This window comes from Neovison vison, chromosome 6, assembly GCF_020171115.1.
Source record: "Neovison vison isolate M4711 chromosome 6, ASM_NN_V1, whole genome shotgun sequence".
Lineage (NCBI taxonomy): Eukaryota > Metazoa > Chordata > Mammalia > Carnivora > Mustelidae > Neogale > Neogale vison.
In genome coordinates, this window is record NC_058096.1 from 2754177 (window position 1) to 2772801 (window position 18625).

Genomic DNA, 18625 nt, shown 5'->3' on the forward strand with positions numbered 1-18625 from the left:
CCTCGGGCGGTCCTCGCCGCAGAGGCGCCCGGGGCTGCTGCGTCCGTGGGACTCCGAGGCCCCGAGGCCGTCCGGCGGGGGCACAGGCCGCGTCCCTCCCCGGAGCCCGCGTCCCTCCCCGGAGCCCGCCGGCCGCCGCGGCCCCCACACCGCGGCCCCGGAGCGGGAAACCGCGGCACGTCGGGCCCCGAGCAGCCCTCCCGCGCTCCCGGCCGCCTCCGCCGCGGCCCCCCGGCTCCGCGCGAGCCAGCGCTGCCCCCTCGCCGCCCCGCCCCCGCCCGGAGCCGGCGCCCCGGAGAGAGCCCCCCCCCCCCGGTCCGAGCCCCGCGCGGAGTCCAGGAGGCCGGGGCGGCGCGGGGACCGGTCTCCGGCGAGGGGCGGGGCTCGGCGGAACCGCCCACGCGGACAGGCGCCGGGGCCCCGGCTGCTTCTCCGAGACCGCCTCTGCGCGTTCGGCTTCCGGGGGCCCGGGAGGCGCGAGGGGCGCGGGGTCCGGGCCGCGGAGGGCGGCGGCGGCGGAGAGCGCGGGCTCCCGGGCCGAGGGGCGCGGCGCTGGCAGCGCGGGGAGCGCGGGCGCCGACAGGGGGCGCCGACCGGCGGCGCGCGGGCTCCCGGCCGAGGGGGCGGTACCTCCCGCGCGCGGCAAGCCCCGCCCGCGCGCAGGCAACGCCTCGCCCGATTGGCCAGCGCCGCCACGCCGTCGGGGCGGGGCGAGCGTCGTCGCGTCCGGGTGACGTCTCCCGCGGGCGTCGGGCAGGGTCGGCGGCGTCGGCAGCAGTGGCGGCGGCGGTGGGTGGGAAATGGCGGAGTACTTGGCCTCCATTTTCGGCACCGAGAAAGACAAGTGAGTGAGAGCCGCCGGCCGGGGCTCCGGGCCGGGGAGGCGGGCGGGGCGCGAGCGGGCGCGGCGGCGGGGTCGGGCGGCCGCGGGAGGCCCGGGCGGGCGGGCGGGGGGAGGGGCGCGGCGGCCCTTCCGGCCTCGGGAGCCGCGCGCCGCCGCCTCGTGGGCGCCTGGGCGGGCTGGCGGGCGGCGGGCTTCCGCTCGGGCGGCGCGGCCTCTCCGGCCGGAGGCTGCTCCGCGGCCCGGGGGCCGCCCGCTGTGCCGGCGACCGGAGCCCCCGCCCCCGGCTCCGAACCGTCTCGAGTTTGGGCCGAAGTTGTCAGCGCGGCCCCCGCCTGCTGCCGCCGCGGGCGTCGGGCGGGCGCGCGGCCTCGGGCCCGCCGTGTTCGTCGCCCGGTCCCTCGGGGCGCTGGGCGAGCCTCCGGCGGGGGAAGCCCCGCGCCGGGCCGGGCCTGAGGACATTGGACGCGCGAACAAGTGCGACGAACTTGGTGCCGGCTCTAGACGGAGCGGGGTTTTACGGGCTCGGAGACGCGATCCAGCGCGGCGGAACACCTGGGCCCTCCCCCGCTCCCCTCTGTGGCCGCACGTCCTCCCTGCCCGGCTGTTAGATTACGAGCAGAAAATGCAGTTCTGATTTGACTGTCGCTTTGGGACGCTTTAGTTCCGTGACGGAAGTTTAGACCACAGGGGATGTCTTGTTTAGGAGCGTCATTCCTGCTTGGAAAACCGAAAAACTGAGCTCTGGTGTAATTTATTTTTGGGTCCGTAGTTCCCACGTCGGGTTCTTCCGGGCTGTTCAAGGCTTACGTTGATGTGTGCTCCTCATGATAAGTCCCTGGGTTTGTCGAGATAAGGTTTCAGTACCCCTTTTTCCAACACGGTGGGGGTTTTAATTATTATTTTTTAAAGATTTTATTTTTTAAGTAACCTGTGCATCCAGCGTGGGGCTCGATCTCGCCAACCCTGAGATCAGGAGTGGGGCGCACGCAGCTCCGGGACTGTGCACCCATCAGACACTTTACATTGTTTCTGTTTTCCAGGATGCAGGCTATCTTGTAACCTTTTGTGTTGCTGGGAAGAGGGTTTTTGGGTTTTTAGTAGCAAAGCCACAGGATACAATCGTCCCAGCCTAGTCACTTCAGAAACATTGTTGTTAACCGTAAGTCTGTCTCTGCTGACTTAAAGAGGAACAAAATCGGACGGTGTTCTCAAGGAACTAGAAGGGAGGGGGTGCTTGTCGCATAAAGGATGATTAAAGTAAAACGTACCGAAGCTGGTTAAGCGCTAGGGAAGGTGGTCGCTGGAGGCACCTGGGAACTTACCTGTAAACCTCATCCTAAATGATTGGGCTGCTCTTCTGGGAAAAGAGCCTTCTCCCAGCTACAAAGATGCAGTGTTAATTTCATCCTTGAGCTGGTAATAGCGCCCTGACTTCTATTCCATGAAGTTTTTTCCTTATTCTTGTGAAAAGCTGCTCCTGGAGGTGCCTTCACTGTGCTGCCAGTGCTTGCAGTTTAGAGGTTTATTCCAGTAACCTTTTTTATATTCCTGCTGTAAGAAACCACATTTCAGCCATTTCTACCATTTCAGCCTGGTAGAGCTCTATCATGAGAGACATGGCTTTAATTTGGAAACAAGATTATTTAATCTAAATCACTCATAGTCTCATTTCAGGGCGGCTTGAGGGGTTTTAAATTGCAGGAGACAGTATCAACTCCCAAAAAATGAAGATGATGAGTCCGGCCAACTTCTTTCTTTTTTCCCCAAGCTACAAGTAAAATGTAGGTGTGTACCAATTAACAGGATTTAGCAAGTCCTACATTTGGAGTTATGGACATTATATAAATAAATCCAAGCAAAAGTTCGTTCTCTAACATCTTCTCCGTGATGGTGGATCAGACTTATTTTCTGTCTCTTCCTTTCATTTCAGTAGTTTAATAAGTGGGTCACTAAAAGTTTATTACTAGGAAAGTTTTGACTAATACCCGAAGCTGTAATTGAGCATTATGAAATGAAAACCATCTCTGAAGTACAGGAACAAAAATTGTTTTAATAATAGAGAGTAGTTGGGTATTGTTCAGGCGGGGCTGTCGCCCATTCTGAAGGATTCTTAAAATAAGCTCTTCGTTTTCAGGGGACTTTCTAAAGATGTAAGTTGTATATTCTACTTAAGTTCCGTAAAGAGAGACTTGTATGATGAGTTTGCGAATCTGTACAGTAATCGTTTTCCTTCCCTGATAATCCTGACTTTCCCGTGTTTATTGCTACCTAGTAATAAATCAGTGGCTAATTGATACTTGCGAACCATCAAATTTTGTTCAAGCCCTTTGATTCTAACTTTGGACCGACTGTCTGGACATAGGTCACTTGCTAAAAAAATGAATCTACAGGGTAACCGTCCCACCGAGTCTAATCTGGGGCCCATCCAGTAAGATTTCATAGTTCATCACAGGCCTAAGCCAGCGGACGCTGCTGTCGCAATGGCTGGATTGTTAGGTTTCATTTCGTCTGGATCATCCCAGTGTTTGAACAGCAGTAAGAGAGGGCTTTGCGACAGGGACAGAAGGTGGCCTTATGTAAGAACAGGCGGAGGAGTTCCCCAATAGCCTGTCTTCAGTGTATTGAAACCAGAAGACTGGCTTGCTTCAGACCTGTGTTTGGAAATTGCCTGTTGGTCTGGCGTCATGAACGAGAGAGCATGGACTTTGTTAGATAACGATTGCATTTAGCGAGTCGTTTTTATGAGGTGCACACGCCGTCTCTGATTCTTGGAACAAAGCCAGCTTGGCATTTTCCTCGTTTCACAGATGGCTCCTGGGACCAGGAGAGGTAGAGTGACTTGCCCAAGGCCAGGTAGCTAGTGGGGGAGTCAGAATCTTAACCCTCACTGTGCCGGGTTGCTGCTCTCGAGAGAGCATTTCATCGTAGAACACTAGAGAACGGATATGTTTTTCAATTAAATTTCATTTTAAACAGGGTATTTCATTTAAGAAAAAAACAGTATAGAGCAGAATGAGTAGTTGAGAGTCGATATGGATGAGGGGGCCTGGGCCTGGGAGTTAGAAACTCTTTGCTGGAAGTAGCGTGCTTGTCAAGAGGCCCGTTCAGGTGATGTTTCCGGAACTGCTGCCCCAGAATGCCCTGCGCCTGGGTGTTCGTGGCGCCAAGGGAGAAGAGTTCGGTAGCACGTGCCGTGGTGTTGGCGTGTTTACACGTGTCTGATGTTTGCCCAGCAGAATAATCAGCTCTTCTTTTCCCTTACAGAGTCAACTGTTCATTTTATTTCAAAATCGGAGCATGTCGTCATGGAGACAGATGCTCTCGCTTGCACAATAAACCGACCTTTAGCCAGGTTTGTTTGTTTTCCTTTCTTTTTTCTGTTTTCATGTAAATTATCAAAATCTCACGTACTTTACAGAGGCAGTTAATAATGTCCGTGTATCCCGTTGGGCGTTTTTTTCTCTGTTTTATTCTCCATTCATGTTCATGAGTTTGTTCTTCTGTTTCAATGAGAACAAGGCAGTTGAAGCACCCCTGGGGGAGGTCTGCGAGACAGGTCCCTCCTCTTTTACAGAGGAGTGATTGATGTTTGCGTGTTGGCTGTGACTGATCCCTGCCGCCCAGCCCCCCCCCCGCCCCTCCTGTCCCTCTTACAGACGTGGGTCCAGTGGGGTGGACGCAGCAGCGAGGAGCCAGCTTGTGTTCCAGGCGCTGGTAGAGGCCCTGTGGGCTGTCTGCGCTTTGCTGTCTCCAGGCCAGCGGCGGAGACAGAGCCGCTTGCGGGAGATGCTGGGGCCGTTCGCAGAGCCCCAGGCAGTGTCAGTCCTCCAGTGTCCTGGGACACCCCCGCATTCAGACCCCCAGGCAAGGGGATAGCGAGGACATCATGTCAGAAAAACCTTAAAAATGAAACTGAATGCCAGAAGATGGCATTTAGCTTCAGTTAGTTGCAGCCACTCTGTTCCATCAGTTGAGGGGGTTCCCTGTTAGCCTGAGCTTAGGGCCGCTGTGAGTTCAGATGAGTCAGAAAGTGTGATATGGGGTAGGTTTTGTTTGGTAATTGAAGAACAGGCAAGGGTTTGCTCCCTACGAGTGATCACTGATGAGTTAGAGGGAGAAAGCACCTGTAGCAGGGACAGGGACAGGAAGTGTCCGCCCACGTTGATCTGAGCATTTGGAGTTGGAAGACTGCAGTGTTTCCAGAGCGAGGACTTCTGAGCTCCTTCCAAGCCTACGGCGGGGTCTGAGTGAGCTTCCTCTGAGCCGCTCCGTCCCAATTGTGTGTAGCGCCCCTGGGAGCTGCCAGACTCGCCTTTGAGCTCACGTTGTCCTGCTCATGTGTTGTAAACCTCTGACAGAATAGATAATGGGTTTTCCTATAAGGATTTAGGAAAATCAGCCAATTGCTCTAAGAAAGAGACATTTGTATATTCTAATTTAAGCCCATAGAAAACCGCACAGTGTAATGGGTTTTTAGAAAGGGGGGAGACGGCTTCCTTTGCCGCATTAGTCTGCTGGTTACGGCACGATTGATAAAACAAGAATCTCTCATAACTTACAAATATGTCTCTTTGAATTTCAGAATATCGGAGATCTTGCTTTAAACTTTGTTTACTCCGTTTCTTTTAAGTCCTTTGATTTTTTCAACTAAATCTCCCCAGCTAAGCCAGGGGTCCTAGGTTGGGCAGTAACCAAATGTCTTGAGTGTCCACTGAGTTTTTTTATTTTGGGGGGTTGCTCACAGATGTGGCAGGTGTTGGGCCGAGAGGGAAATGATCCTGGCAGGAAAGTTTTCTTCAAGCTCTCTAGAGACACGGCCTGTGTTCTCTCTGAATCTGATGACCTCGGGATGTTGGTGGGAAGGGAATTTCAGTACAACGGGTCAGAAAGAGAGCGAGTCCGTTAGCGTTGGGTGGGGTCGGCTGTAACGTGTTTGCCTGAGCATCTCGCTCCGACTGGCTCGGCTGGTCCACTGGTTGCAGGCAAGCCTGACCTCCCCTGATTGTAATGGAACATCGTGGCCCCCTCTGAGTGACGATCCTTTTCCTAAACAGCCTCTGCCAGATGATCTGAGTGAGACCTAAACGAATTTCTTGTTGAGTAATTGGGCTCTGTGCAGCTCCCTCCCAGCGCGATCACATACACGCTGGCCGTTCCTATTGAAAACTGAGTCAGATCAGCTTTGGGAAATACCGGAGGCAGAGAGAAGTTGTCCTGGGGCAGTACTTGATGGCTAGGGGAGGAGGCCATGCCCGGCGAGAAGGGTCTGCGTGTGCGTGCATGTGTGTGTGAGGTCTGGCTGTTGGATGTTCCTCCCCCGGGGGTTTCCCCACAGCAGACCTTTGGGGAGTGCCCACACAACGTCTTCCTTTACATGTAGCTAGAAACGGAATGGCTGCTTCTGTAAAACCACTGAACTGCTTTGGAGCTGTGTTGAGACTGAACCTTTATTTTTCTAAATCACGCAGTTCATTCATTCAGCCTGTAAAACTCAGTGTGGGTTTCTTTTTAAGCTTCTTGCAGTGATGTGGACATTAAGATTCATGTACTGTATTAGCCTACTAACTTAAACGTGGTTTGTTTTTTCAGACTTGGTTTTAAGAAGAACGGTACAATGTAAGGTTTCAAGTCTGCCTGATCCAGTTTAAAGCACAAGGGCTAAAAGGATTTTTTTCCCTTAAAAGAAGGATCGGAAAAGAACAGATGTTTAAGCTGTTGTATTATGTAAACAGAGGTCCCACCAAGCAAACAGGAGTGTGTCTAGGTGTCCGTGACAGTCAGGACACCCATTTGGTGCGCCTGTTTCCTGGGAGACCAGACAGCTTGATGGACTGCATACAGTTGACTGACGCATTTGGTTTTAAAAAATACAATTTTGTGTGGGGAATATGATTATCACGTGAAGTTTTCGACATCATAGCTTGAAGTATAAGAAAATGTCAGTGTGTTATTATTTATTTTGCACTAAAACACTTGAATAACGTGGGACTACCGAGAATAACGGTTACAGTTTCTTCTTGGTTGCTGGCTGACTTGACCTAAGTCGCTGCCCACACTCTGTTTTCATAATACGGTGGTTTGGGTGTGCTCTCAGAGGACGAGCGTCTGACTTGTGGGAAACAAGCGAGCGTTGAGCCATATGCAAACAAGTTGTCTCTTTGCAATTGTCTAATACATGCACAGCAGCCAGTAGAATTCCCCTTTTTATTTTTTTTTCCCCGCAGACCATCTTGATTCAAAACATCTATCGTAATCCCCAAAACAGTGCACAGACGGCTGACGGCTCACACTGTAAGTCCCACAGTTGGAGAAATTTTTTTAAAACAATGGTGTTAAAGAGCCCACTCTTAATTGAGACAAATAATGTTGGCTTCTGAGCTGCTGACGTAGAGCTGTTGCAAACAGGACAAGGTGATGAAGGCCTTGGTACCTACAGCAAGAACCTGGTACTCGGCCACGTCCAGGAGGCTGCCGTCGGCGCGGGCGCTGGGAGGCCTCTTCCCTGGGTTGACGTTTGTTAACGAGAGGGAAGGGGTCTGTCCCTGCGACACTTGACAGCCGCCAGCATCACTGGTCTTTCCAGTGCCTGAACGCTTGACCTTAATATGAGGTTCTTTCTGTAAAGCCACAACTCTTAGGAATATTTAGGAATCACTAAGGTAAGTTGCCCAATAAGTGTGGGTTTTATTTCACCATTACAGTTTTTTCTCTAGGACGTGGAGATCTCATGATATGTAATTATTGTATTTCTCTGCTCCCGTGGTTCTTGTCGTCAGCTGGTGCGGGCACTTCCTCGGCTCCTGACGTTTCTGTAACACGGAGGACCGTCTTGGCAGTAGTCTGCCAAGGTGCTTGTACCCTTACCCGGGGAACTCAGCAGCGGGGAGTCCTTGCATCCCGTGGACAGAAATACAATATCCGCATATCATGGCATCTCCGTGACGGTGCAGGCTAGGGCGCTCCAAGACAGCCACCCGCTAAGAGAGAACATCTCTGCTTCGAGAGAAAATAACTTGCTCTTTTTTCAGCACTGAGTCTTGACTGAAGTGATCGCCACAGGAAACCGGTGAAGTGTTTAAATTTAATTTTCCGTAATATAAAGTTGTTGCGTTTTGTATTTCAGACCATTGCCCTCTTGAACATTTACCGTAACCCTCAAAACTCTTCCCAGTCTGCTGACGGTTTGCGCTGTAAGTTCATCCAAGTTCCTTCCCTGGTTCCCTGGGCTTGCGCGTCAGAGCTCAGTGTCCGCTCCGCCTGGTCTGCCGCTGTAGTGTCAAGGACGGCCTTCCGCTAGACATGCCGAGAGCTTTTGTCCACTGACCCCTCGGAAGCCTCTGAGATCGCAGCTCCTGCCCACTTACTTAAGCCATGAGAAGGGACCGGAAGGGATGCCCTCCCTGTCCCCACAGCTCAGACCTGCCGCTCTTGTCCTGGACCGTCACCCTAGGGGAGACTGTGCCTGGAATTAAGTGTGCAGTTACGTTCTTCCCCTCTAAAGAGTAACAGCATTTAAGTTTCCGGTTAAGAAACAAGTGCTTTGGAAATTGTGTTTGAGGTTTTATTTCTCATTAGACTCGTTCTTGAAAGTCCATTCTGGCGCTCCCGCTTTAAGTGCGAGAGCATCGTTCCAAGAGCGTTTCCCAAATGAGGGTCCTCCGAGGGGCACGGACCCCCCTGAGTTTTCCTCCACGCCAGCCCTGGGCCAGCTCAGTCTGTAATCAGCCCTTTGGGCGGCCGTCTGCAGCCGCGGGGGTTCGCTTCCCCGCGTGGGCGAGAGGAGGCGCACGGGCCCTGGAAGCAGGGCTGCGCGGGGCGCTTAGTAGACACGGCCCCCTTCTTCCTGCTTTGGGAAGCAGTAAATTTAAGTTACGAATGTTGTGTTTCCCAGGGGGTAGTTCTTCGAGAACAAGATCTGTGTTCGTATCACTGGAGATTTCAGAAAGTGGAAATTTTAAATTTTTTGGCTCTTGAGCCGTGGAATCAGTCTGCTCATCTGGATAAGCAGAAGCGAGTCCCCGGACTCCTGTTAAGATCACAGGGTCCGAACCAGGCGGCTTCTCGCTCGCCAGTTTGTTCTGAAGCTGCAAAAATTCATGCGAGGTGCTGTCCACAGAGGCCCTGGATAGCCACAGACCTGAGTCCAACACACCCTTGGCCTGTAGCCCCTCAGCTTATAGGGCGATCTACACGGCTCAGTGTAGTGGTCCCAGCAGCACTGCCCACTCGGGCCGGCCCCAGACCGGGGGGACCTCCCAGTGGTGCACCTGTGAGTGCACGGGTCTGGGGGGGAGGGGCTGGTAAGGTTTTCCTGCCCAGACACTGTCTGTCTCCACGCTGATCCTGACCAGTCCTGACCGGGTAGCGGATCATTTGTGTCCCTGAGTTTGATGGTAACCGGATTTACTTGGTAGCCTTTGTTTTAAAATACTTGGTTTTGCTTTGTTTATTTTGTTTTGTTTTGTTTTGTTTTTAAAGAAACAAGATGAGTAGTTAAAGGGAAATGCTTATATATGAACTTATTAAATAATTTTCGTAACAGCCCTGCCCTGGGATAAAACCAATGAGATGTTGACGATTGAGTAACAACAGTTAATCATTCTTTGCCCTGATGGTTTACCTGGGGACTACGGATGCTTCATTGACAAAACCGTGTTGGATTAGTTTTCCTCCTGTCTCTCCCTGCAGTTCACGGTGCTCCTGTTGTGCATGTGCTACAGAGTAAAGTTCAGCCGCACCAAATACTCCGATTGTGGGGTCCCGATTCCACAAAATAAATGAGATTCTGACTCTTCAGTTCAGGAAGAAAATCCGCTTAAGCTGATGAACCTGTGGCAGACCTTTTGAGTAAATTTTCAACCGGCCAGGTTCATCCAGTCCCTGAATTTACACCTTTTTGACACACCCTTCCGTCTATAAGTACGAACCCAGTTTAAGGATGTGTCTGCGCGAAACGGGGTTTTGAGGTGCCGGTCTGTAGCATCTGCTGAGTCACACAGGTGGCTTTGCAGTGGACCGGGTTCTTAATCGCTCACCTCTGTCTTGCCCGAATCACTTGACTGAAAATCTTTAAGCTGAGTATAGAGGATAAAATAGGCCCACTCTGGAGCATTTTCAAATGGAACTTTCCAGAAGTTACTAAGATGCAGGAATATCGTTCTCCAGCGAGAGAATAGAAGTAATCACGAGTACAGCAGTGTCCGAACCGCCACCAGAGCCTGATTTTCAACACAGCTAGCACTTTGAGCGTGTAAATGCCTTTTCTCCTCATTTTGTTCTGGTGTGAGCAGGAAATGTAAACATTAAAATCTGCCTCTTCTCCCGACCAGCTGTTCTGTTTGCTCAGGGCTGGATGGCTACAGGGAAGGAGGTTCTGTTCACCATAGCATGTCCATGGGACCGGGCCGTCAGGAAGAGGAGTTGTTGCCTAGTGCAACCGAGAGGTTTTCATTCTAAAGGAAGCTGGACTCCTGGAAAGTCAAAAATAACTACAGTGCAGGAATCCCCCTTCCCATGCATTAGAAAGTAAATCTAGGCCATTCTCAGAATCCAAAAGTTGAAAGCTCTTGTCCTTGAAGAGAAGGTTTTTCCAGAGAGCTAGGAAACCACTCCAGGGCAGCTCAGTGGCTAGGTCCGAGCGCCTCGGCTCTGCTTCCTCAGTGGGGTGCGCCAGGTGAGGCCAGGGGTGTGGCCATGGAAGCGGACAGTTGAACGTTGAGCTGGCCCGGCCTCGAAGCCACTCAGCCTTCGGAGGCTCCCAGAGCTGGCTGTGTGGCACACTGGTTTATTGGCCTGCCAGCTTTGTGATTTCTCACATTTAGGTCAAGAGAATTCTAGAATTTGAACGGTAACACTTGGTAGAGAGAATGACAACAAAGACAGAATGTAAATTTAGAAAAGTGTCCACACAGCGGACAGGATTTCACTTAGTGCATGTGCATTACGGAGATAAACTTGATGGAAATAGTTGTGGAGTATGAGCTAATGCTTCCTTCAACAAAGCACTGTAACTTTCCCTTTATGCAGAGGCATTTAAAGTACTGTAACTGAACTTGGTCATTATCCTACTGGGTCTTTATTTATGGTCATTTGGGTTTTAATCGCATCAGAAAGAATTTTATAATAGCATCGTGTGGCTGTTCACCTGTAAAAGAAATCAGTCAGGAACATCAGCTCTTAATCACTTACCCTGATTGCGACTTTTATTTTAGCCTAAGAAAGGGGAAAAAGCATCCATGTGATTCCTTGGCCTCTATCTTAAATTGTAAAAGGAAGAGAATTGTCATTTAAAAAAATAAGTTCTCGAGGGTAAACTTGACCCTTACACTTCCTGAAAACACGGCCCTTTGATGCGGATTAAAACTTGCTGTGATCGAACGGCCAGCAGTGAGTCGGTCAGGAGGGGCGTCTAAGAAGCTCCCCGCACGCGCAGGTTCCGGGCGTCCCGCGGGACCGTCAGTTCTGGTAGAACGCAGCTCCGTGGTGTTTCCTCTCTAGATAATCGAATGTGTGTGACTGTAGCAGGCTGAGATGAACGCAGCGTGGCGGCCGGCCGGGCTCCCGTCTAACCAGCAAGGTTTCTGTGTTCGCAGGCGCCGTGAGCGACGTGGAGATGCAGGAGCACTACGACGAGTTTTTCGAGGTGAGACGCACCGTTGGAAAGGGACCGGCCCGGTCGCCCTCTGTCCCGGGGGGGGCTTACATTTCTCGTCGCGAGAGAAGTGGGCGTGACGTTCGGGTCCTCCTTCATCTTGAGTGTATCGTGAGCCTTAAAGCCCTGTCCCCCCGCAGGAGGTTTTTACAGAGATGGAGGAGAAGTACGGGGAGGTGGAGGAGATGAACGTCTGCGACAACCTGGGCGACCACCTGGTCGGGAACGTGTACGTCAAGGTGAGAACAGCGTGGCGCGTCCGGGGACTTGCGGCTCCTGACCACTTGCCCTTGGGTTTCAGCGGTGCACTTGGAAGTGGGCGTCGCTCCCTGCTGGTTGATTTCAAGGCGCTCAGGGGTTGGCTGGCCGGAGCCCAGGTGTGGCGGCCGCCTGTGGGCGTGGGAGGGGCGCACGGGCCACCGCGGTCACCGGGGGCTCTTCCATCCGGGTCTCCATAGCCGTTCCTGACGGGCTGTGTAGACACAGGAGAAGCTGGTTAATGTGTGTGGTTCCTTTTTCCCATTTTTTAAAACCCCCGGCCTGCGCACGTCCTTGCATTTGCTCTTTTAACACACTGAAGTGGGAGGCCAAGGCCGTGGGCAGGTGGCGTGACCTTGCGCCGCCGCAGAGCGAAGCGATGGGATCGCAGGTAGAGGGTGCGCTGCTCTGAACCCGCTGTGCGGCCTCCGCCCGCCTCACTTGACCCCCGTGAGCACGCGGCGTGCGTTCGTGCCAGGGCTGGGAGGCAGCTGGGAAGGCGCAGCCGCAGGCAGCTCCGCTTCCTCTCCACAGTTTCGCCGCGAGGAGGACGCGGAAAAGGCCGTGATCGACCTGAACAACCGCTGGTTTAACGGGCAGCCGATCCACGCGGAGCTCTCCCCAGTGACCGACTTCCGAGAGGCATGCTGCCGCCAGTACGAGATGGGGTAGGTGACGGGGTGCGGCCCGCGGTGGGGTCCAGGGCGGTGCGGGGAGCGGCGCACGGCATGTGGGCTCTGCTTCCCCGCAGGGAGTGCACGCGAGGCGGCTTCTGCAACTTCATGCACCTGAAGCCCATTTCCAGAGAGCTGCGGCGGGAGCTGTACGGGCGTCGGCGCAAGAAGTGAGTACCTGCCGCGGCCGGCCGCTCTGTCCCCGCGCCCAGTGTGCGAGTCCCCCCGGGGACAGTGGGACGTGCTCTGCAGAGAGCAGCGCACGCACATGTGGTCCCGCGAGCCCTTGGTGCCTGCGTGATGGGAGCGGGCTTCAGTCCCTCGGCAGAACTGGGCGCTCCTTTGGGGGCTCCTGGTTTGTGTCGGTTTGCTTTGGGGGAACACGGGCACAACCGGGCAGTCTGTGTGTCTGGGCCTGGGATCGAAGCACCCCTCCGGGAGCGCAGCGCGGAGACTGAGCCGGGCTATCTGGGGAGGGTCCCTCGGCCCGCGCAGCTCGCGCTCTGGCCCTGGGGGGCTCTCGCCGGTCTCTGCTTGCACGCGCACCGGGAGATGCACGCGCTGCCGGTGGTGGTCCCGTTGTCAGCACGGGGCGGGGGGAGCCCTGCCCTCCACACCCCAGAACCGGCCCTGGTGGGGGGGTGTGTGTGCACACATGTGCGTGTGTGTGTCTCGAGCATGGTGGCAGTTCAGTCCCCAAACTTTGGTGCCAGCGTCCCGGAAGTGGGGGCCGTGGGAGGTGACCTGACCCCCGATCCTGCTGGGCCCCTCTTTTTCCCCGACACGGGCCGTGGCTGCGCGGTTTCCCTTTGTTCATGCGTCCCCTCGGTGGGAGGCGCATCCGGAAGCGTTCATCGCTGTGGGTTTCCACCCGGGCTTTGCTGTGGATGCCGCAGTCCCGTTTCTTTTCCTTGGTTGCAGGCATAGATCGAGGTCCCGGTCCCGGGAGCGTCGCTCTCGGTCTAGAGACCGTGGTCGTGGCGGTGGCGGTGGTGGCGGCGGCGGCGGCGGGGGACGGGAGCGTGACAGGAGGCGGTCGAGAGACCGCGAGAGATCTGGGCGATTCTGAGCCGTTTGTACCGTCTGTCTGCCGGGCAGTGCCGTAGTTGATTGACCAGACCAGTTCGTAACGGGGATTTTTTTTAAAAAACAACAAAAACAAACAAAGATGGGTTTCTGAATAAAATTTGTAGTGATACAGTGCCTCGGTGTCACTTACTGCTCACACAGAGTCTCTGCCTCTGCTCTCCTCTCCTGGCGGCCCTTCACATGGTCAGTGCTGTCGGTGGAGGCCGGTCCCCATCCTGACCTGGCTGTGCACGGCGCCGTGGTTCCAAGCGTGGGAGATCCCTGCCCCATTAAGGGACGGTTCCCCTGAGGCATGGTCAGGCCTGTTTCCCGTTACTGCCTCCATTGTAACCGGCAGTCTGGCGTTTCTCCTCGGAGGCTCCCCGGGAGCCCAGCGTGGGGCGGGGGCCGCGCGTGCACTCCCAGGAGGGCTGTCCGGCCGGCCGCTGCGGCCCACCTCTCCCACCCAGGCCTCGCATCTGCTTGCCGGGCCTCTGTGCAGCCAGGAAGCGGGCGCTGCCTGAAACCTGGCTGTGCCCGGAGCGGCATAGGAGCCCCGGCCCTGCACAGGGGCGGGCTGCAGCCGCGTCACCATCCCCCAGCCATCTTCACCATGAGAACAGCAGAGCGTGCACTGCGGTGTGACCTTGACTGCTGTCACTGGGTCTGGGCCCTCGCGCGTCTCAGCCAGGGGCGCTTCCTCAGAGGACGTCACGTCCGTGGCACACCACGGCATGGTTCTAGGGACCACCCTGTGTGCCCACGTGCTGGCCTGGGGACCCTGCCCGTCCCCGCCTGCTGCTCGGCCTCCGGGGGCTGCCAGCCCGCCCAGGGAGCCCGTGGTCAGCCCCGCTCCTGCGCTCTGCGTGGCCCGAGTGACGGTGCATGGGAGGTGGGGTGGGGAGCAAATTCTGCTCATTCCACCAGGATTGGGGTTTTTTGGTATTTTGTGTTTTCATGAATGTCCGTTTTTATAGAAGGAAACATTTCAGTTTTTAACTTGTTGAGAGTGAGCACAAGCCGCGGGTAGGCAGAGGGAGAAGCAGGCTCCCCGCTGCAGGGAGCCTGATGCGGGGCTGGATCCCAGGACCCCGGGATCACGACTGGAGCCGAAGGCAGACACTTAACGACTGAGCCACCCAGACGCCCCAGAAAGCTTTTTCATTGTTCGTTTTGGACATTTCTAAACCTGCAGGGACGTGGAGGCTGCCGGGAGGCCCTAGCTGCTTTATGTCCGCGCCCCTGCCCTGCAGACTTGGCCCCACAGTCTGAGAAGAGACCCTGCCCTGCGCGACTGCCCCGGGGCCTCACGTCCCACATTTCCCTGGGGCAGGGTTGGCAGCCGCAGGCCGCATCTGGACGCGCGTGCCAGCAACGGGAGCGAACGGGGACGAGCGGCTCATTGGAACGTTCAGCTGGCGTTCCGCGCCGAGACGCGCAGGGCTCGACCCCAACGAGCGGGTGCCCGCACGGAGGCAGCGCCCAGGGGACTTGCTCTGAGAAGTGCTCCGTTCAGACGGGCAATTCGGGAGGAGAGCCGGGTCCGTGCAGGGCCGCGTGGCAGAGACTCCAAGGGCTGGAAAGTGGGAAACAGACGTGGTCATGCGGTGCAGTCCCGGTCTTTGCCAGGCACAGGGATTCGGACGCAGCCCGAGCACAGCCGCAGGAAGGGACCTGGTCGGGTCGGGCGCCGTCCCAGTCGATGCACACAGCCTTCCGAGGCTCGAGGAAACCGCTTTGGTTGGCGACCACGCTGTCCTGGGGCAGCAGCCGGACCGCGCCGCTGGCGAGCGCCGCAGCAACAGCAGGAAAGGCCGGCGGGCTGTAGGATCGCACCGCCTGCCTCTCCCGGTCCGCTAGGGTTTGCACCCGTCCCACGTGGGTTTGCACGCCAGGCCGGGAGCCAGGTGGCCGCTTCTCGGGACCTCACGTTGCCTCGTGTGGCCGGGACCTGGGAGGGTCTCCTCTTGCCCCGGAACACCCCGTGTCTCGTGCCCCATTGACCCAGTTCGGTGTGACCTACTTTTCTGTTAAGAATGAAAAGCTTCCAGGGGTGCCTGGGGGGCGCAGTGGGTTAAGCCTCTGCCTTCGGCTCAGGACATGATCCCAGGGTCCTGGGATTCGAGCCCCGCATCAGGATCCCTGCTCAGCGGGGAGCCTGCTTCCCCCTTTCTCTCTGCCTGCTTGTGATCTCTGTCTGCCAAACAAATAAATAAAATCTTACCAAAAAAAATAAATAAATAAAACCGAACAGCTTCCAGGCTCTGTGAGATGAGGATGAAAACAAACAAAGCCTCACAAAAATGGGACAGACACACCCACAGCAAGGGAGTCTCGGTTCTGAATACAGACACGAAGCCTGAAATAAACCATTGGCCGGCAGCATCCCGCAGCCCTTGCGAAGGGGCACCGCAGGGCGCCTGGCAGACGCGGGACCCTGGGGCAGCGGGGTAAAGCCCACACTGATGGTGTCTGGGGGGCTGCCTGATGCATTCAGCACAGGAAACAAGTAGGAAGAGCTGAGGGAACAGCCAGCCCCACATGGGCCCTCCCCACCACCGAGCTCTCCTCCTGGAGGGAACAGCGGCCCCGTAAGCTTCATGAAACGTGGCCGTTTTCCTGGTGTTTCAGTTCTACCGAAGCGGAGTGTTGATGCATAACCTGGCGTGCTCGCGCGAGGCTTCTGCACGGCCCCTGTGTGTTTTGGACATACCTGCCTGCAGATCTGCAGCCCCAGGTCTCCCCGCGGCCAGCAAGGAGCAGAGCGGTGCCGCTCGTCCCGTGGAAATGCAGTACCCTCGGTGTCGCTCAGGGCCCCTCCCAGCCTGCTGGGGAGAGGCCGGCGGGGCCCAGAGTGGGCTGGGGAAGGGGCCCAACCCCCATTAAGGCTGCTGTCCATCAGCCAGTGCCCCCCGGGGCTCCTGGCTCCACAGAGTGAGGCCTCTGTCCCGACAAGGTGTCAAACAAGCGAGACCGCAGAGCGTCTGCAGCGGGGCCTTGCCTCCCCCCAGCCCGTCTCCCATGATGCCCAGGCCCAGGAGTCCCCGCAGCAGCTGTGCAGGAGATGGCGTGAGGACGAGGCTGTGGTCAGACAGCGCTCCTCCCACGCCTGCAGCTGGGTCGCCTTCCCTCGTCCAAGTTCAAGGCCTCCGCTCCACCTCATCTCAGGTGATGGAAGCTTGCCCACCAGGTGGCTGCCTTCCCATGCTCCGGGAGCAGCAGGACAGGCCCGAAAACAGAGCCAGGCCAAGTGCACAAGGCCCTCAGGAGAGGTCCCCGGCCCGGGATCCGTCAGCCCCGTGCCCGTCCTGGCGGGGGCTCCTGACAGGCCGGATGACTCCCAGACGTGCGCAGTGTGGCCCTTGGGGCCCCCTGGGGGCTTCCTGTTAGAGCGGGCACAAGAGCTCTCCCCCCGACGTGGGACCCCATCTCGGGGCAGGCTGCGTTCTTCTCCTCAGAAGACGCGGGGCACGAACTTGGCCCACTCACGGCTGGAGCCTCCTTGGGGGACAGCACAGGGGCACGAACATCTCCATCCGCACTGGGAGGCGCATAGACTCGGGCACCTGCTGCAAATCCCAGGCCTTTTTTTTTTTAAACAAGTCGAATCACATGAAATAGCCATTGTTTGTAGGTCAAATAAGATCAAACAGCAACTTTACCTGGTTCAGGCTGACGTACCCCAGGGCTGGGCTGACTGCCCTTGCCTCGGGGGTAAAGGAGCAGAGACTAGGAGCCTGAATTCTGGGTCCGAATCCCGGCTCTGCTCACTCTGCTTGCCACTAGCTGCAGAGGCTGGGCGAGTCCCCGGACCTTCCGTTTTTCTCATTTTTCTCCTCTGTCTGGTGAAGGTGAAGTGGTGTGAGGGCTGTGATGGTAAGAATCCGTTGCTAATTTAGGGAAAGTTCCTGAACAGTGATCGCCCAGCACGCATGTAGCAAGTGCTCGGTAACGGTTAGTTATAGGAGCTAGACGGTCAGTAACAGAAGGTGGAACGCGGGTGAGTGCCCAGGAGGACAGGAGAAGGACCCCATGGAAGCCCTTTTACCCACGAGGCCCCTTTTACAAGGTGTAGAGCTCACAAGTAGTGTAAAAAGTTGAGACTATAGAACTCACATGCTGATTGTGACAAAACGTCACGGAAAGAAGTAAGGGAGGCTTAAAGAGAGAGGCATCCCATGTTCATGGACCAGAAGGCTCACTCCCCACAGCCGAAGGCCTAGCATGGTTGGGACTACTTTTAAACAAGAAACTGCAGGACTTGTGCACTGAAAATTACAAAACATTGCTGAAAAGAATTGAAGAAGACCCAGACAAACGGAAAGCCGGCCATGTGCACGGACTGGAATGTTTCCCTTTGCTTAAGACGGCAGTACCTGCCCCCACCATGGCAGTCTGCAGATCCCACATAATCCCTACCACGTCCGAACGGCCTTTCTGCAGAAAGAGAGAAGCTGATCCTGAGATTCATGTGGCATTTTGAAGGCCCCCAATAGCCGAGAAATTCTCAACAAATCAGGACGACTCGCAGTTCCTGATCTCCGGACCTACTGCAAGTCACGGCAATGAACCCGGTGTGGGCCTGGCATAAAGGCAGACACAGGCCAGCGGGACAGAACTGAGGGTCCAGAAAGAGCCGTACCCCTCAGTCAGCTGGGAAGTAAAGGTCTCTCCCACCCCCCAGTCAGCTGGGAAGTAAAGGGCTCTCCCACCCCCGGTCAGCTGGGAAGTAAAGGGCTCTCCCACAAACGTGGTAGGACTGCTGCTTATCTAGGTTCAGAGGAAGGAGGTTGGACTCTTGCCTCACACCATAAACAAAAAATTCAAAAATTAATTCAAATTCAAAATTTAGGTCAATAATACCTAAACATAAGAATTAAAGCCATGGGGGGCGCCCGGGTGACTCAGTCGGTTCGGTGTCTGCCTTCGGCTCAGGTCATAATCTCAGGGTCCTGGGATCGAGCTGCGCATCAGGCTCCCTGCTCAGTGGGGAGCCTGCTTCCCCTCCCCGGCTCCCCCTGCTTCCCCTCCCCGGCTCCCCCTGCTTCCCCTCCCCGGCTCCCCCTGCTTGTGCTTGTGCGATCTCTCTCTCTTTTTTTAAAAGATTTTATTTATTCATTTGACAGAGAG

The 18625-nt window shown here is 55.8% G+C and overlaps 1 protein-coding gene across 3 annotated transcripts; it reads left to right on the forward strand.

Moving 5' to 3' along the window:
• The first annotated feature begins 746 nt into the window (after nt 1-746).
• U2AF1 (U2 small nuclear RNA auxiliary factor 1) lies at nt 747-13630 on the forward strand. 3 transcript variants are annotated; one of them, XM_044250832.1, is made up of 8 exons: nt 747-844; nt 4109-4196; nt 7069-7135; nt 11437-11486; nt 11636-11734; nt 12288-12421; nt 12505-12597; nt 13349-13630. In XM_044250832.1, exons 1-8 carry the CDS (start codon nt 801-803, stop codon nt 13494-13496), a joined length of 723 nt encoding a protein of 240 aa, XP_044106767.1. In that variant the 5' UTR covers nt 747-800; the 3' UTR covers nt 13497-13630. The 3 variants fall into 3 exon arrangements, with proteins under 3 accessions (XP_044106767.1, XP_044106766.1, XP_044106768.1); XM_044250831.1 differs by lacking the exon at nt 7069-7135 and adding an exon at nt 7968-8034 and having other exon boundaries at nt 748-844; XM_044250833.1 differs by lacking the exons at nt 747-844; nt 4109-4196 and adding an exon at nt 7968-8034 and having other exon boundaries at nt 7066-7135.
• Nucleotides 13631-18625: the final 4995 nt, after the last annotated feature.